General features: G+C 36.2%; 2 protein-coding genes across 2 annotated transcripts in view; one reads left to right on the top strand and one right to left on the bottom strand.

Annotated features, from left to right (window-relative positions):
- The window catches only part of DOCK7 (dedicator of cytokinesis 7), a 246,399-nt gene that overhangs the window by 110,761 nt on the left and 111,550 nt on the right, over positions 1 to 24,088 (bottom strand). The window lies entirely within an intron of this gene.
- ANGPTL3 (angiopoietin-like 3) overlaps positions 11,385 to 24,088 on the top strand; it is a 15,307-nt gene continuing 2,603 nt past the window's right edge. Inside the window, exons 1-5 of the mRNA XM_006879795.1 lie at positions 11,385 to 11,879; positions 12,625 to 12,735; positions 14,946 to 15,051; positions 22,824 to 22,937; positions 23,569 to 23,664. Of these exons, the coding sequence (XP_006879857.1) occupies positions 11,385 to 11,879; positions 12,625 to 12,735; positions 14,946 to 15,051; positions 22,824 to 22,937; positions 23,569 to 23,664 (922 nt within the window). The remainder of the gene's footprint in view (positions 11,880 to 12,624; positions 12,736 to 14,945; positions 15,052 to 22,823; positions 22,938 to 23,568; positions 23,665 to 24,088) is intronic.

Genomic DNA, 24,088 nt, shown 5'->3' with positions numbered 1-24,088 from the left:
GACTATGCAAAGGCATTTGACTGTGTAGATCATAACAAACTATGGCTGACTCTGAGAAGAATGGGAATCCCAGAACACTTGATTGTTCTAATGTGAAACTTATACTGTTCCACATACTGACTGAAAAAAATATGGGGACACGATACATCTCTGATGCATTCCTTTCCTGAATTTGAACCAGAGAATATTTCCTTGCTCTATTCTAAGGACTGCTTTCTGATCCAAGTATAGGTTTAATATGAGCACAATTAAGTGTTCTGAGATTCCCATTTTTCTCAAAGATAATCTGTTTATAATCCACCCAGTCAAATGTCTTTGCATAGTCAATGAAGCACAGACAGATATTCCTCTGGTACTCTTTGTTTTCAGCCAAGATCTATCTGGCATAGGGGATGTAACTAGCGTCATGGCATCTTCTAAACCCATCTTGTATTTGTGGTAGTTCACTGCTGATGTATTGTTCCAGTTGTTTTTTTAATAACCTTCAGCAAGTTTGCATGTGTGTGGTATCAATGCTATTGTTAGATAATTTCCACAATCTACTGGATCACTTCTTTTTGGAATAGGAATAAATACAGATCTTTTCCAGTCAATTGGCCAGGTAGTTGTCCTCTAGGTTTCCTGGCACAAGCTGGTTAAGGAAGAAATATCACATAAATAGTGACAATACTAGGCATCGGCTAAATGAGATGGACTGGCATGGACATTTTGAATCAAATAATCATAGGAGCAACTATGCGGGAAATGAAAAGGTGAGGAAAAAATGGAGTCACATTTCTAGATACATCCTGAAAATCAATGTGTTGAGTGAAAGAATACTATCTTTATGCATAAGAGGAAAATTTGTTGACACCATTATTATTCAAATATATGCACCAATGACCAGGGTGAAAGAAGAGGAAATAGAAGATTTCTATCAACATTTTTAGTCAGAAATCAAACAAACATGCAAATAAGATACATTAATAATAATGGAGGACTGGACTGCAAAAGTAGGAAACAGGAAAAAGGAACAGTAGTCAGAAAACACGGACTTGGTGACTATCAGCTACCCATGTACAAATTCAAATGGAAACCTAATAAAATGAAAACAAATCCAGGAGAACCAAAATATGGCTTTGAGTATGGTAAACTTGAATTTAAAAACCATTTCAAGAACAAGTTCAAGTCCTGGACCACTACTGATTGAAGACCAGATGAGCTATGGGAAGACATCATACATGAAGAAACTACAATATCCTTACAAAGTAAGAAGAGAAAAAAAAGATCAAAATGGCTATCAGAGGAGATTCTAGAAATTGTAAAAGAGCATTTAGAGACCAAAACAATGAGAAGAAGTAAAAATATTGAACAGAAGATGCTGAAGGCCAGCTTGAGAAGACAAAGCAAAGTATACAAAATGCATAAAGAGCTAGAATCAGAAAATCAAAAGGGAGAACTCATTTGGCATTCTCAAGCTGAGAAAAATGAAAACTAAAGTTAAGCCTTGAGTTGCGATATTGAAGAATACCCTGAGCAAAACCTTGAATAATCCAGGAAGCACCAAAGAAGGTAGAAGAAATGCAATAACTGTATCAAAAAGAACTGACATGGAATCATTTCAGGAAACAGTGTATAATCCAAACTCAATGATAAGAAGAAAGTCAAGTTACACTGAAGGCACTGGCATATAGTAAAGCCCAGGAATTGACATAATACCAATAGACACACTCCAACAAATAGATGCAGCCCTGGAAAATTCACTGGCTTATACTAAGATATCTGGCTAGCTAGCTATCTAGGCAACTGACCAGAAGAAGTCCATATTTATCCCCATTCCCAAAAAAGGTGATCCACAGAATGTGTAAATTAACAAACAGTATCATTAACATCACATTCAAGAAAAATCTTGCACTAGATTATTAAGGAACAGCTACAGCACAACATCAGCAGAAAACTGCAAAAATTCAGCACGCTTTAGAAGAGGTAACAGCAGCAAGGATATCATTGCTGATCATATCTTAGATGACAGCAGAGAATATCAGGATATTTATTTGTGGCTTATAGACTATGGAAAGGCATTAGACTATGTGATCACAACAAATTATGGCTAACAATGAGTAGAACAGAAATTCTAGAATACTTACTTGTACTCATGTAAAGCCTACATCTAGACCAAGAAGTAGTTGTCTGAACAAAACCAGTGAACACTGTTGTTATGTGCCATTGAGTCGCTTGCAACTCACAGCAACCTTACGTACAACAGCTCTGAACCCTGGTCTATCCTTAGCCCCAAAAGTATGTCAGATGGTGCTTCAGAATCCTTGCCTCCAAGGAGCAGCTTGGTTTCATCCTCTCCAGATTGAACCTGTTTGCTCTCCTAGAAGTCCAAGATACATTTAATACACTTCTCAAGTACCACAACTCAAAGACATCCATTCTCCTTCTATCAACTCTAGTTATTGTCCAGCTTTCTGATGCACAGCAAGTAATTGCAAAGATGATGGCCTAGATCAGGCACATCTTAGTCTCCAGACTGACCTCATTGCTCTTCAGTACTCAGGAGAGGTCCCTGAGGGCAGACTTTTGGTCTACTGATTTCCTGGCTGCTGGTATCCAAAGCTCTGGTGGCCTAGTGGTAAGATAAGTGAACATTTCATGGTTTAGATTTTAAAAAGGTATGTATAAGGACTATATTCTTTCTTTACATCTTTTCAATCTGTATGCTAAACAAATAATTTGAGAAGCTGCACTTCATGAAGAAGAATGTAGTATCATGATCAGAGAAGACTCATTAACCATCTGAGTTATACAGATGACACAATCCTGCTTTGCTGAAAGCGAGGACTACAGATTTAATACTGTATCTTCAATATAGATTACATCTTAATATTAAGAAAACATAAGTCCTCACCCCAAAGCCAACAGGCAATATCATGTCAGGTGGAGAAGTGATTGAAGTTTTTGACAATTTCATTTGCTTGGATCCACAGTCAACACCCCTGGTACCAGCAGTCAAGGAAGCAAAACAAAAGTTGCACTGGGAAAATCTGCAATCAGTAATCTCTCTAGAGTACGAAAAAAGCAATGATGCCAGTAAAGACTAAGTGCTTGATCCAAGTCATGGTTTCCTCAATTGCTTTCTATGCATATGAAGACTGGACAATAAGGATGACAGGATGAAAGAAGAACCACCAATGTCTTAAAAAGGGGGCTGCATTAGAGTACTGAATGTATCATTGCCTGCCAAAAAAACAAATAAGTCTGTCTTGGAGGAAGTGCAAATATGCTTGCTCCTTAGAAGCAAGGATGATGAAACTTCATTTCACATACTTTGGGCATTTTGGTAGGAGGAACTAGTCATTAGAGAAGGACACTGTGCTTGGAAAGGTGGAGGGAAGTATAAAAGAAAGACGTTCGACAAGATGGATTGACAGTGAATAAAGCAATGGGCTCAAGTGTGTCAGAGACAGTGAGGATGGCACTGGTTTCTGATCCATTGTTCATAGGGTTGAATCTCACTCAACTTGATGGCACTTAACAACAACAAAATTATAATTCATACACAATAAATAAAATATACTACTAAAATTACTACCATTTGCTTCTCTTTAGTATTTTTATTTTCCCCTAACTCAGCAAACATTTATTTAATCAATAATCAAGAAAAAGGGTATTTATTTACTGTCAGTTCTCATACTGACCACTAGAGGACACTGGTTGCAATGGTAAAACAATGAGAATTTCTAAACATTGCATACATTTAACTGTTTTCTGTAGTAGTAATTTTTTTCTGTCGTAGTAATTTTTAGGTTTGATCACACTTTGTGTGCAAGATAAATAATCTTTTTATTCTTTAGTATTTTTAATGTGACTACTAAAAATATTTAATTACATACAGAGTTTCATATTATATTAGTCTATCCTGGTTTGGATGAAAAGATGAAAAGGGGTACCTAAAATAATTCTAATGCTAAAATATATTAATAAAAATACTTCTACTTATAAATAGTGAGGAGGGGGTTTTATCCAACGTTGCTTTCAGAATATTTCTACCAAATATATTGATTCAAATCCAATGATACTATTTTAAATTAAAGAAATGAAATAAGATACTATTTAAGATACTTTATCAGAGATGTTAGGGTTCAGATCTGCTTTTCATAGGGTTGCTGTAAGTCATGGTCAAGTTAAAGGAACTGAGTAACAACAATATCCAAAAGAACAAAAAAGTCATGTTTTATTTAGAGGTCATACCTCTACTAGATTGCACAACCGAGAGCTGAGAAGACAGAGGACTTTGCTTTGCTAGGAAGTTAAACAAGGCTCCTAAATGTTCTAAAACTCTAACTACTGAGAAAATTTGCATATTGGTTCTTCAAAACTAAGAGCTTTAAGGTTAGGACCTCAAATTGCTTTTGAGTTTTTCATTTTCTTTGGTATAAAAACATTTCAATGGTTATAATGTCACTAATTACATGTGATCAGGATTCTATTTAAATAGGAACAAATTTGAGTAAATATTAGATTTTGCCAATGGGTACTCAAATGATTCTGAGAGAAGGTATTAAAAAGCAGACAAATTTATCTATCAAACTTCTTTCATTACATTTTTCCATGCTGGAATTTTTCTGTAGGTTCTAATTAGGAAAATTACTTAATTATATACAATAACATAAAGTAAGTGAAACCACAATACAGAAAAATTACTCAGTGTGAACCAAAAACAGTTGGGGAATCTCTTCCCATTTGATGTATAGCCTTGAAACCCAAAGGAGTTAGCAATAGGCTGCTTCTAACTCAACAGATATGTTTAGTGGGGTGTTTTTTTTTTCTATCACTAATCTCAATGTTGTGTGTAAGGAAATGTGTAAATTGGGCAAAACATGTTAGTGTTCCAGTATAGCAACAACATGGAAAGGAGTGCCTCTGTACAACCTCCATTTAGGATTGTGTTCCGTTACTTGCATACATGAGAAAGAGTTACTTTTAAAATTCCAAGGAGAGGGCCTGAAGCATTTGTTGCAGTGGGTCAAGGACTGTGTTCTGCAATACAGATTGAAGTTCATTATCAAGAAAACAAAAGTTGTCATCACTCAGCCAATTGAAAGCATCATCTATCATGAAGAAGAGACTGAGATTGTTAACAAGTTCAGCTTGCTTGGTTCCTCATTCAACAACCTTGGCATCAGTAGTCAGGAAATCAAAAGACAAACTGCATTAGGAAAATGTGCTGTCAAGGATCTCTCCAGAGTGCCAAAGGGCAGTGATGTGAAGCTAGAGACTAAGGTACACCTGATCCAGGTCATGGCCCTCACAATTACCTGTTCTGCATCAGAGAGTGGGACTTCTGCATCAGAGAGTGGGACAATGACCAAAGAGGACTGAAGAATTGATGCCTTTGACCTGTGGTACTAGAGAAGAGTATTGAACCTACCATGAACTGCCAGGAGAACGAACAGTTCTGTCCTGGAGAGGGTAAAGCCAAGCTCTTTCTTGGAGGCAAGGATTTTGAAGCACCATGTGACATGCTTTGGGCACGTTGACAGGAAGGACCAGGCCTTGGAAAAGTAAATCATGCTTTGAAGGGTGGAGGCGCAACGGATGAGTGGAAGACTATGGATGAGACGGATTGACACAGTAACTGGTAATGAGGATACATGTGTCATAGGCAGTGAGATTGGCTCAGGATAGAGTTCACAGTTATTGTGCATAGTGTCACTAGGAGTTGTCATCAACATGACAGCACATTACAACAAACAACATACCAAAAGATGGTGTATACACCATGTGGGTTTTGTACTTTAAAAATTGAGTATAAATTAATCATTCTCTTATTAATCTGATAAATGTTATTTTGTTACTATAATAAACAAGTAATTATGCTAATGCACCCTAAGAGATGTTGTAGTTGACCCTACAGTAGGTTTCACCGGCAGTAAACCACAGTGGAGGAGACTGCCCATCTTTCTTCTGTGGAACAGCTGGTGGATTCAAACTGCATGCCTTTGTGTTGGCAACATCGCTCCTTATCACTCTGCCATCACTTTAAGGACTTTCCATTGTAAGGACTACGAAGGAAAAAGAGATGCAACTCTTGTCAATATACATCTGTAACAGAGGAGGGCAGGTGGCCATATTTCAATTCCTTCTCAACTAACACGTGGGTAAAATATAAGGGCTGATCACTTTAAGACAGAGGAGTATACACCTTAGTTACATATCAAAATACTCACTTCATAACCAATGACCACAACTGTAATCTTTCCTTTTAATGAAGTGTGGGAAAAAAATACAAATTTCTTTTCTACTGCAACATGCAGTGTCATTATTCTATAACATAGCTAGAAAAAAGGATGAGAAGAAAATAAGCAACAAGGAAAATATTTGTTCTCTTCATTAGTGGGAGTATTTCTATATTTTTATTTATTTGTGTTTTTTTTAATCTCTGCTTTGAACCAAAAAATATATACAGTTCTGTATTAGACAAAGGAGGAGGCCTACTGATGTAATGTTTCAAAAAACTTAGCTGCTAACAAAAAGTTCTGTAGTATGAGCCCACCAGCCCACTTGCGAAAGAAGTTGGAGTCCTGCCTCTATAAAGTCCATAGCCTTAGATATCCTACTGGGAAAGTTCTCTATCAGTATTAGCTGACAGAACCAACTCAATAGCTACAAGTAACAATACTGGATTGTTATAAAGAAAGAAAACAGGTTAATTAAAAGACATAATACCTTATACTGAACAAGGTTAAGAGAAGCCAAGACATTATTACAGAACTCAGAAAAACTATATACTAGTAAAATTTCCCAATCTGCATGATCTTAATTTGGAATTAGCAAATTTTCACCAATAAAATATTATAGTTTAGGCATATATGCATTGCTTTTAATTACCAAAAAATTAGCTAACATAAAATGCTTGTTTAATTTATTAGTATATGTCACCTTGTGGACAAGTGACATGAAGCTGCACAGCAATCCCAAAAGGACACAGTTCAAATCCACCAGTTGTTCTGTGGGCGAAGGATGGGCAGTCTCCTCCCAAGTGATTAAGTGTCTCTGAAAACTCACAAGAGGGTCACTTACAGGTCGGGTCCGACTCAGAAGTACACAACAACAACATTCTAATCAAGGAGCTCTGGTGGCCTAGTGATGATAAATTGCACTGCAATCCCAAAGGCATGTGATTCAAATTCACCACATGCTTTACAAGAAAAGGATGAGCAATCTCCTCCTGTGTGATTAACTGCCCACTGGAGGGTCAGCTATGGGTCAGTTCTGATTGGACAGTACACAACAATGCTCTAAACACTTTGAAAATACTATTATTTCCTCTTTACAACCCTATAAACTAGGTATTACTATCACACAACAAAGGAGATAACAGAGGGATAAGGAAGTTAAGTAATTTGACAAAGGGTAAAAGTGCTAAAAAATGACAGAATTAGGATTCTAATTTAGGCAGTCCTAAATGAGTATCAACAAACAGACGCTGCCCTGGATGTGCTACATTGTGCCAAGAAATCTAGAGGCCAACCACCTGGCTAACTGACTGGAAGAGATCTATACTTGTTCCTATTTAAAAGAAAGGTGACCCAGCAGTTTGTGGAAACTATCGAACAATATCATTAATATTGCACGCAGGCAATATTCTGCTGAAAATAATCCAAAAAAACGACTGGAGCAGCACATCAACAGAGAACTTCCAGATGTGCAGGCTGGGTTTAGAAGAGCCCATGGTACTAGAGATATTATAGCTAATGTTAGATGGAGCTTGGCTGAAAGTTAAGAGTACCAGAGGAATGTCCGTGTTAATTTATTGACTATGCAAAGGCATTTGACTCTATGGATCACAATAAACTGTAGCTGACTCTGGGAAGAATGAGAACCCTAGAACATTTCCTTGTGCTTATGAGAAACCTATACTGGGACCAGGAGGCAGTCATCAGAACAGAGCAAGGAGACATTGTATGGTTCAAAATCAGGAAAGGTATATACCAGGGATGTATTCTGTCTCCCTATATTTTCAGTCCATATGCAGAATACAACATCCGGGAAACTGGGCTGTATGAGCAGGAAGGTGGCATCAGAGTTGGAGAAAAAGTCATCTGCTTTATGCAGATGACACGTGCTGCTTGCTGTAACTGAGGAGGATCTGAAGCGCTTGCTACAGAAGGTCCAGGACTGCACCCTTCAATACTGATTGAAGCTCAACATCAAGAAAACAAAGATTCTCGCCACTGGGCCAATTAGCAACATCATGATAGATAGTGAAGAGACTGAGATTGTTAACAGCTTAGTTTGCTTGGCTTTACAATCAACACTCTTGGTACCAGCAGCCAGGAAATCAAGGGATGAACTATATTGGGAGAGTCAGCTGTCAGAGACCTCTTAAAATACTGAAGAGCAACAATGTCAGTCTCGAGTCTAAGGGGCACATGATCCAGGCCATAGTCTTCACAATTGCTTGCTATGCACTAGAGAGCTGGACAATGACTACGGATGATAGAAAGAGAACTGATGGCTTTGAGCTGTGGTGCTGGAGAAGAGTTATGAATATACCACGGACTGACAGGAAAATAAACAGGTTTGCCCTAGACAGGGTGAAACCAGCCTGCTCCTTGGAGGCAAAGATTCTGAAGCTTTGTCTGACATATTTTGGGCATGTTGCAAGGAGGGACCAATTCTTGGAGAGGGATATCATGCTTGGAAGGGTGGAGTGATGGAGAAAGAGAGGGAGACCACTGATGAGATGGACTGATACAGTGACTAGGGTAATGAGGGTAGATGTGTCGGAGACAATAAAGCTGGCATAGGATAGAGCAGAGTTTAGCAGGGCTGTTGTACATAGGGTCACTATGACTCGCAAGTGACTAGACGGCACATAACAACAATAACAACAAGCGAAGATCGTATATGTCTTGGAGAAGGTACGGACAGAGTGCTCTTTGGAGGCAAGAATGATGAGGCTTCACCTCTCATACTTTGGGCATGTTGTTAAGAGGGGCTATCCCTTGGAGAAGGACATGATGTAGGGAAGCGTGGAGGTTTGCTGAAGGAGAGGAAGACCCTCAAACAGGTTGACTGATATGGTGACTACTGCAATGGGCTCTTGTATGTCAAAAATGAGTGAGTCTGGCACAGGATAGAACAGGGTTCAGACCTTTTGTTCATAAGGTCGCTATGAGTCATTCTCTACTTGATGGCACCTACTAACAAGTGAAGATCATGCTCCAAGCACTATGCATACTACCTTGACTACAGCTACTATACCCCAAAGCCCTCAATCCTAAATGAACTAAAGACAGAGCCTCTATTTAATACAGAGCTCCCTATTTCATAGTAGGAAGAGGCAATCCTAAGAAAATTTGCCATTTAAATAGAAATGTATTTTTCTATCCACTGTTAAAAACCTTCCCCTTTATTAAAAAGACATAACAAAAATAATTTTTTAGATAAGAACTGATCATACAGACATAGTTTCAAAGTTTCATGTGAAATACTGTAGCATGTAGAACACTACCTATTTGGCAGACATTCTTCTACATGTTAATATTTCTTTAAATTCTCCTATCTGTGAAATACATGCAACTCTTACTCCAATTTTACAGATAAACTGAGATATGGGGATTGGTGTTAAATAACTTGTTCCAGGCTGTACAGTCAGAAATGTCTTTTGAACTTAGGTAGCAATCTGACTCTAGCAAATACACTATATATAAATTTATCAAGATATATCATTTTATGAGATGGATCGATTCTGTGACTGGAGAGGTGGGAATAAGTGCATTTGAGATAGCTAGGTTGGCAAAGGATAGAAGAACGTACAGAGCTCTTACACATAGGGTCGCTATGAGTTGCAAGCCACTCGATAGCACCTAACGACAACAACATGTCATTTTAAAAGAATTTATTTTCACAAAAGTATTTTAATGTGAAGTTTCAATATAGAAACTTATTTGTGACTTAATTGAAATATTTGCTTTTTTCCCTTAGAAACAGATTATTAAGTTTTTTGTTCTTGGGTCTGGTTTCTAAAAAAATATTTGTGTGTGTGTGTGTGTGTGTGCATGCGTACATATGCCATAGAATCAGATCCAACTGGTACAGGAGGAGATTGCCCCCTTCTTCTCCAGTGGAGCATTTGGTGGATTTGAACCACACACCTTTAGGATTGCAGTTGAAGGTTCTTTCCACAAGGCCACCAGAGCTCCCTAGATTATTAATTTTTTAAAAAATATCAATTTTCAGTTTGTGTTAAGTTTCTATCATTAAAGTTGTAGCTAAACTTACAAACTTCAGTAAAACTTATGAGGAGGAATAAACAGTTTTTGACACTGAAAATATTTAAGATACAATTCTGGCTTGGCCTTAAAAGAGAACATTCTTATTGTGATTTTGAGTTCATTTTTATGTTTTCCCAAAAATTACATGTGAAAACAACCAAATTTTATATTGCATATGAAAGTTACAACCTGTTACATCATAAAAGTTAGAACACATTATTGCAGCACTGCAGACTACTGGAGCAAAGTAAAAGATGAATGAAACTTAAGTTTAAAATCATTACAGTATGCTTGAATAGATTTATTCCTATTAAAATATGATCTTGCTTGTCAATTAATTGTACTGTGAAGACATTTAAAAAACCAAATTTTGGAGATGGTACATTTCAAATAAGCATGGGTTGTTCAGAGCTCATATAGGAAAATGCTAGATCACAAACAGAGCTAGAACACAGGGGATCAAAGGAGTAAAATGTCTTTTAATAGCACTTACTTGCCATGAGATTGTTTTACAATAGACAAGGGTACAAAAACATATAGTATGATGCAAACAAAAATCTTAAAAAGTAATAACCGTGACATATAACAACAAATGTGAGTGTATACAGCATGCTGGGGAATGCAGTGAGGACCACCAGAGGAAAGGGGGAAAGGCTTCACAAGTTGTTTTGTTTGGTGATGGATCACTATTTCCATAAAAATTAGATACAATTTGAGAAATACATATTTGATTATTTTTTAATTAATTTCCCCTCAATTTTAAATATCAATTTGCCAGTTAATTTTTTAATTTTAATTTCTGAAATTCCTTAAAATTGTGCAAAATAAGCTTTTAAAAACAAGTGGATCACAAAACACATAGAGTATATAACAAAGTTAAATATAATATAATTTCAAATAACCTATTAAGTTAGTTACTTATTTCTTTTATTTCACTTACCATTGATCTAACTCAATGTGGCAAAAGGTTACATTCCTACAAGTTTACACAGTTTAATGATTAACTATATTCATCTACCCACCATGACAAAAGGAGTATATATAGAGTTCAGAGATCTAGGTCTGCTTAGAAGGGAAAACTAGTTCCAAATTGGTTTTAAAAATCAAATAATTAAAATGTACACCATTAAGGTTTTTCTTTTTATTATCCCTCTAGTTATTTCCTCCAGAATTGACCAAGAATATTCATCATTTGATTCTATAGCTCCAGAGCCAAAATCAAGATTTGCTATGTTAGATGACGTAAAAATTTTAGCAAATGGTCTCCTTCAGTTGGGGCACGGTCTTAAAGACTTTGTCCATAAGACTAAGGGCCAAATTAATGACATATTTCAAAAACTTAACCTATATGATAAGACTTTTTATGACCTATCACAGCAAACCAACGAGATCAAAGAAGAAGAACGGGAACTTAGAAAAACCACATCCAAACTACAAGTGAAAAATGAAGAAGTGAAGAATATGTCACTTGAACTTAACTCAAAATTTGAAAGCCTTATAGAAGAAAAAACTTTACTACAACAGAAAGTAAGATATCTGGAGGATCAACTAACTAATTTAATCAAAACTCAACCTGAAGTCAAGGCACATCCAGAAGTAACATCACTTAAAGTAAGTAAAATCCAAAAAAGGTTCATGATTATATTAAAAATGTGACTCTTTTAAAAAAATATTTTAGGACATGCTATTTGTTAATATACTATAAATATGTTCTCAAAGAAAAAACCTGTTGTGATTCTAAGTTTGTTTTTCTGTTTATTCAAAATTATATATGAAAACAACCAAACTCTCTATTTCATATGAAAATTACAACCCATTCTATAGTAAAAGTTAGACCGTTAAACATTATTACAGCATTGCAAATTAATGGTGGAATGTTAAAGGTTAAAACTTAGAAGTTAAAGAAAATTAGGTTTTAAATCATTCCTGAACACATGAATAAATTTATTCCTATTAAAACACTGCATTGCTTTGCAATTAATTTTAGTGATTAGAAGTGAAAAATACCAAATTTTAGAGATGGTATTTTTCAAAGAAAACAGAAGTATAAAATATGCATTATATGAAAGAAATATGAGTGAAAAAATGATTGCTGGTATAATTTTTCTAATATTCATTTAAAAATTAAATTAGGATAGTATATAATATTGTCTAAAATAACTCTAAACCTAACAAAAAGAGAGGAAGAAAGGAAAAAGGACAGGGAGAAAGGGAAAGGCAAAGAAGGAGCATGGACAGGAGAGGAGGATGGAGAAGGGGGAGAGAGAGGTAAAGAAGTGAAAGGGGAGGAAGGCAGGCAGGCACGGAGGTGACGAGACAGAAGGACACACTTAACCAACCTGTACTCTATGTCCAGAGTTTTGTAGAGCAACAAGACAATAGCATCAAGGACCTTCTCCAAACCATGGAAAACCAATACAAACAATTAAATGAACAACACAGCCAAATAGAAAAAATAGAGAATCAGGTAAGTCAACACTCTAATACTATATCCAGTCATTGCAGTTTCTAAAAACACAAAAAAGTTTTAAAATCATTTAAACAGTTTAACTGGATAGTGAATAAAATTAAAGACAGCAGAAAAATTTGGCTTCACAATTTATTAGGTTACCTTGAATAATTCTTCTCTATTGTCTTATCTATGTTGGGTAAATAATAACACAACCTATTTTATAGGATTGCTGTGAGGAACTAGCTTATTAAAATATATTTACAAGTTTCGTTTGAATCAAGGCCCTTCAGTGGTTCTCCATGTCACTCACAGTACTTAAGAGCCAAAATGACTAGACCCTTGAACACCATGATGACTTTATCTTCTCTAACAAGTCTAGCTGGCCTCCTCACTGTTACACAACATATCATGCATACTACAACCTCAGAGCCTTGTTGTCCCTGTCTGTAATAATCTTTTCCTTGATATCCGCAAAGTACTTTTTCATTTTTAGTCAATTTGTCTTCAGTTCTTAATATCACTCTCAAAGATGCCTTCTAGTACATAGTCAATATTTATAACCCACTACTCCCATTATCAAGTGTTCCTTTTTTATTCATTACTTTTATTAATCTTTAACATTGATTCCTATCTAACATAATCTTTACTAACACAAATTTTATTTGTGTCTAAATAACAGTAACTTGGTTATGTCTCTAAGTTATTATATACACTCCATCTGTTCAGGGATTATTTTCCCCTCATTATGTTTACTACTGTAGCCTAAAAAATATAAAACACTGTTTAACTTGTAGTAGGCACTCCACAAAATATTTGTTGAATAAAGTAGTCTCATATTCAGGGAGCTCTGGTGGTTTATTGGTAATGAATTGTGATCCAAACCCAAAGGTACACAGTTCAAATAGACCAGCTTCTCAAGGGAGAAAGATGGGCACACTATTCCTGTGCTATTTTATTGCCTCTGAAAAGCCACTGGAAGGTCAGCTATGAGTGAGTCAGTTCTAACTCAATGGTACTCAACAATAACAGTCTCACATTTAGCATGTAGCACTCAATAAATAATGGCCAGGATTTTTTTTACTCTAAAAATTCTACAATTCAATGATTAAAGTCCAATACTCAACACTATAATTAATCTATAAAGAAAATGGCTGGCTAGGTGAAGAAAATAATACTTGTTCAGATTAAAGTTCTTATAGAATAAAAGTATTCCAATATAGTAAAAAGTTTAAAAAATTTTAGTGCTACTCTTCTAATAATTATTCAAAAGGATTTAAAAATACACAACAGAATCAGAGAAGCTGTTTATACTGTTTTCAAGAACTAGAAAACAAATTATATTATTAATTTCCAGTCTCAAAAGCCAATCACCTTAGTCTTATCATGTTTCTGAAAGCTTCTGAATCATAGATTTTTAGCCGATAACGCCAACTGCCCAAAAAAGAATTTTGACAATTATTTTTATTTCCATAATTTCGGTCTTCATACATACACATATACATACAGAGAGAGAGAGTCTTTCCAAGCTCTTTGTTAATATACCTTTTAATACGAGTAACTGAACCTGATCAGAAAAGCAGCATGGTAACAAAGTGATAAATGTTCTGTAGAATAATAAAATGTGTGAAGAAATGAAAATAATGAATTTCTAAATCAGAATAGACTTTAGCTTATGTGATCTAATTTCCTCAAAGTAACATGTCAAGAAATGAAGTGGCTTCTAGATCATTTAACTATTCCGTACCAAACACTAGCTCTTAGAAAGTGAAATTTACAAGGAATCCTCTCGAATTAGAACCTAGGAAATGCCAAGCATTTGAGAACAAGCCAAGGTTTGAGGATAAGGTACAAAATAGAATTAGTAAATATAAAATCTGCCTGTTACAAAATAAAATATATTGATAAGAATAATCCTTTTGTTAAATGTATTCCATTAAATGAAATAAAAACAATTTAAAAATACATGGAACAAAGCAAAGTATATGCTATTAATGTTGTTACGCTTCTGGCTCCATCTGGTTTTCTGCTTTGCTCTTTCTTTGTTCTGTTTTCTTACTCAATCTATAAAATCTAAGTAGCATGATTTATGCTCATAACTTAAAAAACTGTAAAACATGATAAAATGAAAGACAAAACACATATGAATTATTATCCTTAATCATATTTCTTCTACTTGTATAGTCACTACAATTTTTAAAAACACATTCCTATTTTTTTTTTATTAGCTAAAAAGGACTGTTACTGAAGAGCCCACAGAAAATTCCAAGACCAGAGCACCAAGAACTACACCTTCTTTTCAAATGAATGAAGAAAAACATTTAGAATATGAGGGTAAGATAGAGTGGTGGCCTGCCTCTTGAAGCTACCGAGTTATCTTCAATATTGCCCCCCTTTTTGCCATTGCAATCAACAGGAGCTACTCACCAGACCTGTTCTACACTAAACACGAGTTAGGAGACATAACCACCAAACAAAATGTACCAGCCTAAACTGGATGATGAGTTAGAAAAAAAAATGAAATATATTATTAGGACAATCAGGAAATATGAATAAGTACTTAAAATAAGATCATTTGGAATGTTCTTGGATGTGAAAATGACATTACAATTATGTAGGAAAAGAATATATTTAAGAGACACATGCTGTAATATTTAAGAGGTTAAAGGTTCATTATTTTAAATTTTCTACTAATTTACAAAATTCTAATACAAAGTTTTCAAAAACAAATTCTCTCAATTTCCTTCACCTATCAAATTGTACAACTCCATGATTAATCCCTCCCTCCGCTTGTATATCTTCCTCCCTATGCTTCCAACCTCTTCCAACCCTCTTGGATCCTTATCCTCATTCTACAATAATGGTTTTATATTTATCCTTGTGGGACTGAATTTGTTCATTCAGCATAATGCTCTCCAGTCCCTCCCAAGTTAGGTAATAATTTACAAAATCATTGCTCTTGTGTGCTGCTTAGTATTCCATTGTGTGAATATACCATAATTTCTCAATCCATTTGTCGTGGGCTGTTTCCAGGTTCTTGCAATGGTGAATACTGCTTTTAGGAACACTGGCGTACAAATCTCTGTTTGTGCCTCAGTTCTCATTTTTCAGGGTATATTCCAAGTAGTTGAATAGCTGGGTCATAGGGAATTTCTATGTTCAGCTTTCTGAGGAAGTATCAAACTGCCTTCCAGAATCATTGTACCATTTTACAATCCCACCAACAATGTATAAGAGTTCCTATCTCACCACATCCTCTCCAAGATTTATTACTTGCTGCCCTGTTAAACTTTGCCACTCTTGCTGGAGTGAGATGGTACTTCATTGTGGTTTTGATTTGCATCTCTCTTACTGCCAGTGATTTTGAGTATTTCTTCATGTGTCTGTTTGCTATTCGACCATCTTCCTCTGTGAAAATTCTTTCCATGTATTTTGTCTATTTTATAATTGGGTTACCAGTCTTTTTCCTGGCTAGGCCCAGGAGTATTTGTAAACTTTTGTTATATGACTCTTAAATATTTGTTCCCAGTCTATACATTTTCTTTATATCCTGCTGGAAAAAGGTTTTGATACGCATATGGATTTAATCTTAAGAAGGTCCTCTGTATCAATTTTATCCACTTCAGATTGTGCACTACTGGTTGCATTTGGTAGTCTCTTTATACATTGGACTAGTTCTTCTAAGCTTGATCCCAGTTTGACTCTTACAAATGTTATGATTTTGAGCTTAACTCCCAACTCTCTGATACACCTTGAGTTTTGTGTATGGTGGGATGTGGATGTTGTTTTAGCTTTCTGCAGGTGGAAGTCCAGTTTTGCCAGCAACATTTGTTAAAGAGGTTCCCCCATTTGATAGTTTTTATTTCCTTATTGACTATTTATTGACCATAGATAACTAGAGCTATTTCTGGGTTCTCAATTCTGTTCCATTCTTCTATGTGCCTGTCATTGTACCAGTACCATGCTGTTGTGGTGACTACTGCTATGTAGTAGGTTTTGAGGTCAGGGAGTGCTATGCCTCCAACCTCATTTTTGCTTCTCCTCTAACCTCATTTTTGCTTCTCTGAAGTGTTTTGCTAATTCGGGGTCTCTTGTCTCTCCAAATCAATTTTTTAATTTCCCTTTCAATCTCCTTGAAAAATGAATTCAGTATCTGGATTGGGATTGCACTGAACATGTACATTGCTTTTGGTAGGATTGTCACTTTCACAATATTGAGTCTTCCTATCCATGAACAGGGCATATTTTTCCATTTCTTTAGGTCTTTTATTGTGTCTTGCAGAAATTCTTTGTAGGTTTTTTATATAGGTCTTTTGTATCTCTAATTAGGTTCACTCCTAAGTATAAAAGTTCATTATTTATGCACTTTCAAATGTTATAGCAAAAATGTGTTTGGTATGAGTGCTTGTAATAAATCAAATATAGACCAATATTAATTTTTTAGGAGATGAAAAGAATATACTTTCTTCTTTATTTCTTTGCAATTTATTATTTACTTCAATTGGAAAAACAAAAAACAAACCACAAAACCAACCAAGTAGAAAACTCTGAAGGGAACAAATCTCCATTCCCAACCAATTTTCAATAAAATTATTATATACCTTCAAAGCAAGCAGGGTTGTGTCATCTGCATAACGCAGATTGTTGATGAATCTTCCACCAATCCTGACACCACACTTTTCCTCATAGAGCCCAGCCTCCGGGATAATCTGTTCTGCACACAGGCTGTAAAGGCATGGAGACAGGACAAATCCCTGGCGTATGCCCTTTTCAATTTTGAACCATGCAGTGTTTCCTTGTTCTGTTCTGGCTCTGCTTGCTGCAGAGGGTTAAGGACTACAGCCCTCCAATATGGATTGAGGCTCTATGTCAAGAAGACAAAGATTCTCACCACTGGACCAATTGGCAGCATCAGGATGGATGGTGAAGAGATTGAGATTGTTCACAGCTTAAGTTTGCTTGGCTCCACAGTCAACACTCTCAGCACCAGTAGCCAGGAAATTAAAAAACGTATTGCAATATGAAAGTTTGCTGTTAGGGACCTCTCCAAAATACTGAAGAGCAATGGTGCCTCTCTGGAGACTAAGGTGCGTCTAATACAAGCCATGATCTTTGCAATCACTTGTTATACATCAGAGAGTTGGACAGTGATTAAGGAGGATAGAAGGAGAATTGCTGCCTTTGAGCTGTGGTACTGGAGAAGAGTACTGAGGGTACCATGGACTGCTAGGAAAACAAAGAGATTCATCCTAGAAAAGGTTAATCCGGGCAGCTTCCTGGAGGCAAGGATTCTGAGGCTCCATTTGGACATGCTGTAAGGCGGGACCGGTCCTTGGAGATATCATGCTTGAGAGGGTGGAGGGACAGCTCAGGAGGGGAAGGCCCTCTATGAGGTGGACTGATTCAGTGACTGGGGTAATCGGGATGGGTGTGTCAGAGACAGTGCAATTGGCACAGGGCAGAGCAGAGTTTAGGGCTATTGTACACAGGGTTGCTATGAGTCGTAAGCGACTCGATGGCACATAACAACAACAACATCTATAATGTACTAAGCTCTACACTAATTCCGCATATATGGTATTTTCCATCTTTTTCCCCCTTTGTCTAGAGGGAAAAGTTTAAAATTCTCCTTGTTTTCTTAAAATTAATTAGTTGGTCAAAGCCAGAAAAAATATATATTGATGAATAGGAACTTGTATAAATATGGAAGAAAATGCAAAAAAATGGAAGAATTGAAACTATACATGAAGAGATACAAGAACCTAAAAAAATCATCACAAGATAAAGTGCTGCCAACATAGCACTAGAAATAACAGAAAGGCATGAAAATGCAGTCCAGAACACTAAGAATGAAACGGCAGAAGTGTCTAACGTGTTGGAAGGACAAAAAAGTAGAAGAGAGGAGATGGGACAGAGAGTCAGTGAGCTGGAAGACAAGAACCTCAGTGAAAATATACTAGGAAGAAAAATCAGAGATGAGACATAAAGAAAATATTAGAATTATGAGGATAACAACAAAAGGAGTAACATACAGATGACTGTAATTCCAGAATATGAGAGGGACAGGGAAATCATTGAGAAAACTGTGGAAGAGGTACTAGAAGAAAACTACCAAAGTATTATGAAGAGTGGGGAAATTAAAAAAAAAGGAGTGAGGAGATTCATATTCAAGAAGCTCAACAAACACTAAACAGACTAGACCCCAAAAGAAAAACATCAAGACATATTACAGTCAAATTCTCTAAAAAAGATAAGGCGAGAATATGGAAAACAGCACTATAGAAACAAATAGTCACCTACAAAGGTAAAGCAATCATATTAAGTTCTAATTTTTCAGCAAAAAACAAGTAAGCAAGAAGACAATGGGATGTCATTTACAGAAAGTTGAACGAAAACAACTGCTAGCCCAGGATCCTATATTCAGTAAAGCTCTCGATCAAATAGGAAGGAGAAATCATATCCTCTGCAGAAAAGAAAGTACTTGAGGAATTTGTGAAAACAAGCTCAAACCTACAAGAACTTTTAGGGGAAGTCCCTCACAGAGAGACAACAAAGGAAAGTGGATGAGCCATAGTAACAGGAAACAACAAAAAAGAAACACAGCAAAATGGCAATGATAAAACCTGGCCTGTCAATAATCACAATTAATGTGAATGGACTTAATGCACCAATCAAAGGAAAAAGAATAGCAGAATGGATAAAAAGAAAATCCAACCAATATATTGCTTACAAAAGACACATCTAATAAATGAAGAGAAAGATAAGACTCAAAATGAAAGGCTGGAAAAAAAAAATATATCAAGTAAATCCATCCAGAAAAAAGTAGGAGTGGCAACACTACTCTCTGATAAAACAGACTTCAGGATGAAAATCACCATAAAAGATAAGGAAGGGCTATATCATGATTAAAGGTACAGTAGATCAAGAAGATACAGCACTAGTCAATATCAATGCACCAATTGAAAGTTCCGCTAAATACGTAAAACAACTGTTAATAGAACTGAAGAAACAGACAGTACCACAGTAGTGGTAGGAGACATTAACACACCACTCTCGCCAAAGGACAGGTCAACTCAAAAGAAACTTAACAAAGATGCAGAAGACGTAAACTACACAGTCAGCCAACTCAACCTTGTGGATGTATTCCAAGCACTGCACACAATTAAAACTCGATTCACTCTCTTCTCAGGTGCACATAGTACAATCTTCAGAATTGATCATATAGTAGGGCACAAAGCAAGCCTCAACAAATTAAAAAACGCTGAAATAATACAAAGTATCTTCTCAGACCACAATGTCATAAAAATAGACATTAACAAGAAGATAAAGCTTATAAAGCCACCAACATGAAAGCTAACTAATATCCTACTAGAACAAGACTGGGTTATAGAAGAAATAAAGGATGAAATAAAAAAAGCTCCTTGAAACAAATGATAATGAAAATACAATGTACCAAAACCTCTGGGATTCAGCTAAGGCAGTTCTTAGGGGACAGTATACAGCAATAGGCAAACATAAAAAAATGAAGGGGAAAAAAAAGAAGCAAAATAAATTATCTAATTCAACACCCTTTTCAACATGTATGCAGAGCAGATTATCCGAGAGGCTGGGCTCTATGAGGAGAATTGTGGCATCAAGATTGGTGGAAGATCTATTAACAATCTCCGTTATGCAGATGACACAATCTTGCTTGCTGAAACTGAGGAGGACCTCATGCACTTGCTGCGAAGGGTCAAGGACTGCAGCTTTCAGTATGGACTAAGGCTCAATGTCAAGAAGACAAAGATTCTCGCCACTGGACCAATTGGCAGCGTCAGGATGGATGACAAAGAGATTGAGAGTGTTCACAGCTTCACTTTGCTCAGCTCCACAGTCAACACTCTTGGTACCAGCAGTCAGGAAATCAAAAAGCGTATCGCGATGGGAAAGTCTGCCGTTAGGGACCTCTCAAAGGTACTCAGGAGCAACAGTGTCTCTCTGGAGACTAAGGTGCGCCTGATACAGGTCATGGTATTTGCAATCGCTTGTTATGCATCAGAGAGTTGGACAATGATTAGGGAGGACAGAAGGAGAGTGGATGCTTTTGAGCTGTGGTGCTGGAGAAGGGTACTGAATGTACCCTGGACTGCCAGGAAAACAAACAGATCCATCTTGGAGAAGATTAAACCAAGCTGCTCCTTGGAGGCAAGGATTCTGGGGCTTCGTCTGACATACTTTGGACATGTTGCCAGGAGGGACGGGTCCTTGGAGAGGGACACCATGCTTGGGAGGGTGGAGGGACGGCGCAGGAGGGGAGGACCCTCTATGAGATGGATTGATTCGGTGACTGGGGTAATCGGGATGGGTGTGTCAGAGGCGGTGCGGTTGGCGCAGGATGGAGCAGGGTTTGGAGCTGTTGTGCATAGGGTCGCTATGAGTCGGAAACGACTGGATGGCACATAACAACAACAACAACAATTCAACACCTTCATTAAATAGAAAAAGAACAACAATCTAATCCCAATTTGGTTTTTCAAAAGGGTCAGTAAGTTAAGCAAACTGTCGGCAACCTTAACAATAGAAAAAAAGGGCAGAATACACAAACATAATTAAGGAATGACAGAAGGGATGTCACAAAAGAACCAGAGGAAATGAAACCTATAATATCGGAATATTATGAAAAGGTATAAATAAATTTGAAAACTTAGAGGAAATGGACAAATTCCTTTAAACGTATGCCCTATGCAGACTGACATGGTCAAATGTAGAATACTTCAACAAACCCATCACAAAAGAAGAAATTGAGCAGGTCATAAAAAGACTGCACCATAAAAAAAAGTCCTTGATCAGAAAGCTGAAACAGACTCCACATTTCACACCATACACAAAAATCAATTCAAGGTGGATCAGAGACCTCAGAATAAAGCCAAAAAGTATAAAGCTCGTAAGAGAGAAACTGTGACCAAGCTTAGAAAGTCTAGTCTACGATATATTGGGATTGCCAAATACAGCCAGAAATGCACAATCTGAAAAGGATAAAACTGATGAATGGGACCTTTTAAAGAATCAATCTCTGTGTTCATCAGATCTTTTTCCAACACGGTGAAAAAGAACCTACTGACTGGGAACAAACATTTGGCAATGCTATCTCAGATAAGAATTTCATAACAAAAGTTTACAGACTCCTATAGGGCCTCCACTAGAAAAGGACTGATAATCCAGTTACAAAAATGGGCAAAAGACATGGAGAGACTTTTCTCAGAAGATGACATTCATATGCCCAACATTTTGAGGAAATGCACCAAATCACTGGCAATAAGAGGGATGCAAATCAAAACCACAATGAGATAGCATCTTACTCCAGTAGCAGTGGCAAAGTTTAGCAGGGCAACAAGTAATAAATGTTGGAGAGGATGTAGCAAGATAGGAACTCTTATATATTGTTGCTGGGATTGTAAAACGGTACAACCACTTTGGAAAGCAGTTTGGTGTTTCCCCAAAAAGCTGAACACAGAAATTCCCTATGACACAGCTATTCCATTATTTGGAATATACCCTGAGAAAATGAGAACTGAGGCACCGAGACTTGTACACCAATGTTCAAAGCAGCGATATTCACCAAAACAAGAACATGGAAACTGCCCAAATGCCCAACCACAATGGCAGGGATTGAGATATAATGGCACATCCAGACAGTGGAATACTATGCAGCACTCAGAGTAATTATTTTTTTAAATTACTACCTAACTTGGGAGGGACTGGAGAGCATTATGCTGAGTCAACTAACTCACTCTCATAAAGACAAATACTGTATAAGATCATTATTATAGAATGAGTATGAGGATTCATGGGGGCGCTTAATCATAGGGTCACACAATTTGATGGGTGGAAGGAGGGATGGGTAAAGGAAAGGGGAAAGATTCAGTGTGAAAAATCATGTATACGAACTTTATGAACTTAGTAGGTAAACTAGTATAAAACAATTTTTATGAAAAGCAAAAAATGTACTTTCAAAGATTACTGAAAAAGACTACATTCTACCACAATTTGATAAAACAACAAATAAAATCTCAACTTCTAAAGATATCCCTAATATTACATCTTTAATAGCATTTTATTATTTCTAGGCATTCCTGTTGATTGTGCCACCATTTCCAACAGAGGTGAAAAAGTGAGTGGCATTTATGCTATTAGACCCACCAGCTCTCAAGTTTTTAATGTCTGCTGTGAAGTTAAATCAGGTAAAATCAGCCTAAAAATGATGGCATTACTTCAAGTCATTTTCCACCTATTAACAAGAATAGCTTGCTATCAAAAAAAAAAAATAGCTTGCTATCTTTGATTAGACTATATACAGAGTCAAAATTATTAGTATTAATATAGATATACTCTTATATTTATATAGTAACTGCTGTTGTTGCTGTTGAGTACCACTGAGTCAGAATCAACCCATAACTGACCCTCTGGTGGGTTTACAGAGGCAGTTAACCGCACAGGAAGATTCTCATCTTTCTCTCACACAGAAGCTGGCAGATTCGAACAGCAAGCATTCGGAATTGCAGCACAGGTTCTTAACTCTAGGCCACCAGAGCTCCCTATATAGTTTATATATCTAATACATAAACCTTATATATGTGTTCACTTATGTATTTATTCATTCTTCTACTTTCTTCCATAAAATAAACTGAAAAGACTATTTTAAATATGTTTACTGATATGAAATTCATTAGATGTCCTTCATATATTTTGAAATACAATTTCCATAAACATTAATAAATTACTTTGGAACAGTACATTAAAAAAGATAAATACTTTTTTACATATGTCAATATCAATTTATTGAATATGTGATATTTTGTTCATTTTATTCAGGTATCTCATGGACGTTAATTCAGTACCGGATAGATGGATCACAAAACTTCAATGAAACTTGGAAGAAGTATAAGTACGGTTTTGGGAGACTGAACGGTAAAGCAGTTTCATTCATTTATTCACTGAACTGATAACTAAAAATATTTACTGGTGACCAATTATGGGCTAGGTACTGGAAAAAGAGCATGAATGAAACACAGTACAGGCCACGTGAGAGTTTATTAATAAACAAGTACATTTGTAAAAATTTTATTTATTACTTTAATTACACTAATATCACTATTGGTTTTTAACTGTACTAACATTAATTAAATGATGTATAACTGTCATAATTATACTTACTAAATATAATTTTAAGTGTTTTGTGCTTTTATAAGTGATAAGAGACACAAGGAATTAGCCATAGCATTAGTCACTGCACTTCCTTACTACCATTTTAGACATCAAATTTTTGGAGGTTAAAAGAGACATGGACATCGTCACATGTACAGTATGTTTTAAATTTTAATTACTTAAATAT

Source organism: Elephantulus edwardii, unplaced genomic scaffold, assembly GCF_000299155.1.
Source record: "Elephantulus edwardii isolate Elephantulus edwardi_28Jun2011 unplaced genomic scaffold, EleEdw1.0 scaffold00005, whole genome shotgun sequence".
Classification (NCBI taxonomy): domain Eukaryota; kingdom Metazoa; phylum Chordata; class Mammalia; order Macroscelidea; family Macroscelididae; genus Elephantulus; species Elephantulus edwardii.
This window is presented reverse-complemented; position numbering and strand designations above follow the sequence as displayed.